At 41.0% G+C, this 7685-nt stretch overlaps 1 protein-coding gene across 1 annotated transcript; it reads right to left on the minus strand.

Annotated features, from left to right (window-relative positions):
• Positions 1–3642: 3642 nt before the first annotated feature.
• LOC124285490 lies at positions 3643–7206 on the minus strand. Its single transcript, XM_046721731.1, has 2 exons — positions 7099–7206; positions 3643–5360 (listed from the first exon to the last, which is right to left on the minus strand). The coding sequence occupies exon 2, from the start codon at positions 5206–5208 to the stop codon at positions 3787–3789; it is 1422 nt and encodes a 473-aa protein (XP_046577687.1). The 5' UTR covers positions 5209–5360; positions 7099–7206; the 3' UTR covers positions 3643–3786.
• Positions 7207–7685: the final 479 nt, after the last annotated feature.

Raw genomic sequence — 7685 nt, forward strand, 5'->3', positions numbered from 1 at the left:
CATTTACAACATAACGGGAGTTGAGCAAGTTCTGCGCAAGTTTGGCACCGGTTAACATATACATGTACTGCTGTTCACTCCAGACTAGGATTTGGTAATCATAAACCACGGATCATAATCAAGATGAACCAGGGATACCATAGCACACTCACGCAGTCGGGTAGTGGCAGCAAATTTAGGAATTACTTGTACAATATCGTGGGGTTTGTGTTACCCGAAGTCAGTAAATTGGAGGTACCTCTCTCTGTATGCAAACATTAACTGCGGAACAAACTACATCAAATGCTTTATGAGCTGACAGCTTCAAGAAGTGTCCATTCATCTGCACAGAGCGAGAAGGGCTATTCGAGTTTGGCCTCTCACCTACACCCCTGAAAGCTTCTAACCTTTTTCAGAATAAAAATAAAGCACCGCGATGCATTAAAGATTTTCGAGAATGACTTGTTTCTCAATTTCGTGAGTGGATTGACATATTATAGGGCTTGTTACCTTTTACAGACGAGGGTTTGGTGAGACGAGTTTCTACCTGGCTCAAGCATACGAAACACGTTCTTGTCACTTCATAATCGTTTAAAGAGGAATTGAATCGGATGAAAGTTTAATCAGGTTTGACTTACGCCCTTCAGTTCCAACTTTACGATTTATATGATTAAATGATTATACGATTATCTGATTACACGATGTCCTGGGCGGTTCTTGATCAATGAGATAATTTATACCAGGATATTGCACTGCTTTTCACAAACGGCAATAAGATGGTTGTGGTTATAGAGAATGCCTTTAGAGGACGAACTCTATTTTTTCACGTCCTGATGATAAGATAATGATAAGATCATTCATCCAACACCATGGCCACCGTGAATTCCCGAGATCCACATCATAGCTCCCATAGCAATAAAATGGTTGTGCTTATAGAGAATGCCTTTAGAGGAGGAACTCTATTTTTTAGATGGCGGCAGTCTTTAAATAATCGAGACCAGACAAGCAAATGATCAACATCATGAGCATCGATCTACCCAATTGGGATACGAAGTCAACCATGTCAGATAACCAGAGCACCCGATCCGCGAGGCGCCTATTCCGACAAACTGAAGACCAGTTCTAACCCGGATCTTCACAGGCCATTACAGGTGGTAAGGATCGACCCCTGCAACACTGGCTGCTATATAGGAAACCACCAAGCAGACAGCTAGAGACATAACGCTGTTTCCCCAGAATGTCCTGACAATCTAAATACACTGTCTGAGCGAGAATGATTTCGTCTCTATAGACCATTCCTTCCGAAGTCACCAAATGTTCCCCCGGTCCTGAAGCGTGCGTGTCCTCGTGGAATAATCTTCACTTACTGCGATTAATCCGTTAATGTGGCCTTATTATTGAGATAGATGAACAGGGGTAGTCGTAAGCGTGCTTATGGTGACAATAACGAGAGCTACGTCGTCCCCCAGGCCTTGCTAACGCATACCACACAACTACATTTGCTAGTGGCAGTTCGTGAGATAGATTGCAAATATGAAACAGATCGTGTGCGTGGGAGATGGAAAAGTAAGGAATGACAAATGAACTTAAACGAAAAACGATTTCACATATTGTTAACATAAAATATTCCGTTAAATATATTCTGGATATGCAGCCAACCCCTCTTCCTGTCTGTTCGATGTAACCAATATCGGAAACTTCATTTTACGTTAAGTTTCTACTTTAAACCGGGCAATACCATTTCGTGTTAAATATACCGGAATAAACAGTTTTCGGATAAGAATATTTATGAATGAATATTTTTTTCCGTAGATAAACAGTCAAGTGAAAGGAAGTATAAAGCCATGGTGGATAAAAATTAAACAAATAAGAAATAGTCATTCGATGTTGAAGTTTATTATATACCATGTAAACTTAAGATTGTAATACAAGGGTGCAATACGGATGACGTGGTCAAATTCCGTATTGCAACCCAGATTCCGTATTGAACTCCTGCCGGTTCTACTTTCTCCAAAGCTCGGCACTTTCCGGGATTTTCCGTGCCCACTAAATTTAGACCTAATATGTAGGTCATGGGTTACCCAGCTAACGAGAGGTGTGTCACTTGGATATAATGATATTATTTTTTAAGGTATACGATTAATTTAGAAATTAAAACAACATCGTTATCGCAAGCAGACACAGGCACCACGTTTATGATTCAGCTACAGTGAGATTCTGGCTAGAGTTAGTTTAGGTTTTATGCCCTTTTTAGAAATATTCATGCAATATCACGGCGGGGACACCAGAAATGGGCTTCACACATTGTACCCATGTGGGGAATCGAACCCGAGTCTTAAGCGTGACGAGCGGATGCTTAAACCACTGGGCTGCCCAACCGCCCGAAATTCCTTGAAGGCAGCACACTAAGGGAGAGCACTCCAGCGAGTATAAACTGTAATGCTAAAACTGCTATCATCATTGTGTATCTAAGTAGTGGTACTACTACTACTAAGACTGCTGCTGCTACTACTCCTGATGTTATTGCTGCTACTACTTCTGCTACTACTACTACATGAAGCAGGCTGCAGCTACTACTACTACTGCTGTTGCTACTACTACTACCACTGCAGCTACTACTACCACTGCTACTGCTTATGCTGCTACCACTACTACTACTACTGCTGCTGCTGCTACTTCTACTACTACTACTACTACTACTACTACTACTACAACTACTACTACTACTACTACTACTACAACTACTACTACTACCACTACAGACCCGTGAGGGTCCGGGTTAGAATGAATCAATATCCTTCACAGGTACACAAGATTAAGATATATGACGAGGACAAGTGAGAAATTATGATTTATTTAGAATTAATTTAAAACATGATGCATCATGTCAAAGTGGCCATGGATGTGAAAATGTTTTTCATTACTTCCTTTGAATGTCCATTGTATACTATTCAAAGACATAAACTGTTACAATCTATAGAAAGTATTGTTAAAATTAGATCACTGATTGTTATTAATCTTATCTTACATGGCATGTACAGAATGTTTTCAAATCTGTACACATCTATATCTCTCAAACAAACGTTTTTAACAGTTAACTTCTGTTGTATATATCCTATTATTGGGAGAGGGCTTTTTTAAGTTGGATAACTTGTGCCCAATCCTTTTCTTGAATGAATGTTTCAATTAATAAACACAATCAAACCTCAGTGACAAACCTGTTTTTAAATTCGATAGTAATTGATGGTAAAAACAACTTGGAGAAGAGAAGACAGATTATCATTTTATCACAACAAACTCCTATTTACTCACAATCAAACTTCTCAGTTTCAGGCTCACCCTACTCTACTAGCTGGACGGTGGACTGTTCCCTTATACCCGTAGGTTTTGTCCTAATTAATCTTCTAGTTCAGTGTCTGTCAATTGACTGTCTGTCAATTGGGTGTTCGTCATAATTGGGGACATAACCTCTACCGTAGTCGCCCCCATCCCCCCAAAAAATAAAAAAATAATAATAATAATAAAATAAATTAAAAAATAAAAAATAAATCAATAAATCAATAAAAAAATAAAAAATAAAATAAATAGAAATAAATAAAAACAAACAACAACAAAAACACACACACAAAAAACAAAAACAACAAACCAAAAACAAACAAACAAACCATATGGACATTAACAAGTTAAACAATCAACAAATATAAACCAGAAACGTAACAATAACATTATCTGCTTGTAATAACTTCATTTATAGCGTATGTAGGGTGTGCCAGCCTATATTAATTTGGCTTTCGAAGGTATGTTCATTTAGGGCAAAAGATACTCCTTCACTTCTCCACCACCAGCAACAAATAGATGTCTCTCATTGTATAGATACAAGGCAGTGGGAGGAGCCAATCCATCTTCAGGCACAAGAATGTCCTTGACAAACCGCCCAGACTCGGTCAGCTGGATCACCCTGCTGGTGTCATAGTCTGCCAGAAGGATGTCCCCAGTTCTGGTAGTCTCCACAGCGGAGGGTCTTCTGAACGCCCCATCCTCAGCCGGGAAGTGCTCCCACAATTGATCTCCCTGTGGTGTCAGGCAAACGAGAGACTGGACAGTTGGACACGAGTATGACACCAGTATGTTTCCAGTTCTTGTAACACACAACCTGTCATAACCACGGTCGTCCCTTTTGACATAAGACCGAACGGGTTTGGGTTTCTTCCCCTTCATGTTCAGGATATCAATCGCCCCTGAATCACACCCTACTAGCGTGGAAGAAGTTAACACACTTAGGCCCTGATAACACTTGCTTGTGTTGATAACAGAATGCCAAATGAGGTCAGGCGTGACGGCTAGAATCAATATCCTGAAGGAATTAAAGGCTGATACCATCACTTGGTTTTGTTTCAGGAGTGTTAGATCAAGGGGTGCGGCAATGCTATACTCGCTATGGCAAGATTTGTCATTTCTAACGTAAAATGACTTCACATTTCCATTCCATTTGTCTGACACAACAATGGTCTTGATGCCTTCAACATCAAGGACAATTATATCAAATATATGGCAAAAATGTCCGACTTCATCCTTTATTGTAACAGTGGTCGTATTCAAAAGTTTTGGACGAGACGAGCGATCATGTAAATCCTTGAATGTACAATCAAGCTGACCAAAGGAAAGGTCTTCAATGCCCTTCTTGACTTTTCCAATGTCTTGTGATACGGAGACATCGTTTATAATGCGTACAACCTGATCTTCAGCTTCTGTTGGTTCTGATAGAAGGTTCTCATGAGCAGGATATAGTTCCATCAAGTCGTTGTCACCAAGCATCTTCTTGAGAACAACCCTTTTCTGATTGGCCAACTGAATGTCTGTTTCGTTTTGATTCACATCATCTGATAACAGCCCAAACTGGTTTTCAGACACTCCATCAAGTGTGTCCATCAACTCTTTCTCTTTCTGTCTAAACTGACTGATAATTGCGTGGCTGGCACATCGAATTTCCGATTGAATGCGTGTTCTTGCCTTACGTGCCTCGACAATGCTTGCCTTTAATCTTTGTATATTTTGAAGTTTCGTTTGGATTGTTCTGGAGATTGATTCCTTCTTTCCAGATAGTTCGGCCATAAAATCCAATTTCTTCGATTCGGTGCTGACACCATTTTTGCAGCTCGCCTCTGTTTCCTTTGGATCTGTGCAGTCTTCTCTGCTTTGACCCGGGCATGGTTCCAGTGTCTTTTTCATCTTTACCTCGTTTGTTCTTCCAGGAGTCCCACAACTTCTTTTCGCCCCAGATCATGTCTCAGACATCGTGAAGGCGTTTAAGGACCCAGTCTCAGCCTTATGTACAATAACATTATCTTATCTCATTAAGATGAATCAGCAGGGCGGTTTACCTAAAATAGCAAACGAAATGTTAATGGTGCATATTTTTAGGCGTGAGAGATGTCTTACACGAAGTGTTCTTCAGCGACAAAGAAAGTTTTCTGTAACCGTGTGCTTTTCTTTTTAAATGGGATTATGTGGTCCGGACTCGATTATGTACAGACAACCGTCATATAGATAGAATATGCGGCGTAAAACTAAACTCACTCAATCACTCACTCTGTTTCAAGCACTTCACTCGTTACTGAACGTGTACTGTGTAAGGAGAGGAGACACCTCTTCTCACAATCACCCGTGAAAACCCGGGTTACAATTGGTCGTAAGCAACGGAATCGGGTGGTTAGGCTCGCTGATTTGGTTCACTCTTGTCATCGAATCCCATTTGCATAGATCGATGTTCATGCTGTTGATCACTGGATTGTCTGGCATAATAGTGCTGCGTGCGTCGTTAAACAACTAACCAAACCAATCTTAGAGTATAACTTAGATACTGGTTTACACTCGTGGTTTACACTTACTACTTGAAATACAAAACTCACCAGCATTGTAATACCTAGAGGCTTGCTGTCTCCACAATAATTAAACACTCGTGGTTCACACTAAGTACTTAAGACAAAAACTCACCAGCATTGTAATACTTAGTGGCTTGCTGTCTTCACGATACTGGTTAACACTCGTGGTATACACTCACTACTTGAAATAGAAAATTCACCCGCATTGTATAACTTAGAGGCTTGCTGTCTTCAAATACTGGTACTGGTTTACACTACTTGGTTTCACCAGCATTGTATAACTACTTTTACACTCACTACCTGAAATAGAAAACTCACCCGCATTGTATAGCTTGGCTATAATGTGGTTTATACTCACTCCTTGATGTACGTTTCTAGCTCCTACGTTTCTTCTAGACGCATCGTCACCGTTCCTTTGTCCATGCAAATATTAGAAGCTTATTGAACATGGTAATACCCCTCGACCTCTGGATGATACGACTTTAATCACACATGAACAACGCAGTTGCGAAATGACCTTCGGACTCCTTTACACAATTGTCACTTGAATTGTCTGTAAAACTGCGATACGTCTCATCACCGTCTGGTGCGGTGGGGTAGCCTAGTGGTTAAAGCGTTCGTTCGACACGCTGAAAATCCGGCTTCGATTCCCCTCATTCGGGACATGAGTAGTTATGCACACGTGTTTTCTTGAATTGTACACCAGTTCCCTCGGAAATTCCCGCGAATATATGTACCCGACATGCACCTATTGTTAAAACAATTCGATCTGTTCCGTTATAATACATTTAAAGGCTGACACCACGTGTTCTAACCTAAGAACATAACGTAATTAACAAAAAAAACAGTATTTATTTATATGTGTGTCAATCTCCCTTGATGGCCGAGATTAGAGATGAGATACGAACTAAAAATATGGAGGGCTTCATCGTCACACAACACATGGTTTCGCAAGTATCCAAAACGTGAAAGTTGTTTTGTTGTTGTTTAACGACGCGTTCAGCAATATTCCGGCAATATGGCGGCGGTCTGCAAATAATCGAGTTTGGACCAGACCATCCAGTCATCAACATCTTGAGCATCGATCTCCACAATTGGGGAACGATGACATGTGTCAACCAAGCCAGCGAGCCTGACCACTCGATCCCGTTATTCACCTCTCACGACAAGCATATGGGTTCCTGAAGATTATTCTTACCCATATCTTCACGGGTCAACGTGAAAGTGATGTACTTACCTACTTACACCTCGGTCCGACTGAAGGCAAGTGTGCACAGCGTGCTCGCAGTATTCAGATCCTCTACACGCGATGTGGTCAGTGGGATTAACGGCGGTTCAGGTTGCATCTGTGTGACCTACTTTAATGGAAAACGCCCCCTTACTGATAAACTGATAGCACCTATATATTATAACTGTAATATATACTCTTTTATTCCTCCATAGGAGATTACAAGAACAGCAGGGAAAAACAATTAAATTAAATCATGGATAATTTGTTATGCGTGTAATTTAAGAGTCAGTATCGTGGCAGAGGCTGTAGAACCCCTCGATCAGCACAGACTGGTACAGCTTGAGGTCATCTACCTGCAGGGTGACTGGGGGCTGGCAGGACAGGATGCAGGATACTATGTCTGCATCAGATCTTGTGTGAGACTGACACTCAGCTCTATTGGGTTGATACTGGCGATGTTGCACCACAGAGTGTCCTCTAGCAGACTCGTTAGCAGCACAGCAACATATAATATGTGTTAACCAGTCGTTGTGATCACAGCCACAGTCAGAACAGGGTACCAGGAACTTTGTCTGGGCGCCATGCAGAACACA

Source organism: Haliotis rubra, unplaced genomic scaffold, assembly GCF_003918875.1.
Source record: "Haliotis rubra isolate DU_JTF1 unplaced genomic scaffold, ASM391887v1 Scf360, whole genome shotgun sequence".
Classification (NCBI taxonomy): domain Eukaryota; kingdom Metazoa; phylum Mollusca; class Gastropoda; order Lepetellida; family Haliotidae; genus Haliotis; species Haliotis rubra.

Bases quoted from the DNA above. Each gene is read 5' to 3' on its own strand.
- LOC124285490 (XM_046721731.1), bottom strand. From the start codon at position 5,208: ATGAAAAAGACACTGGAACCATGCCCGGGTCAAAGCAGAGAAGACTGC.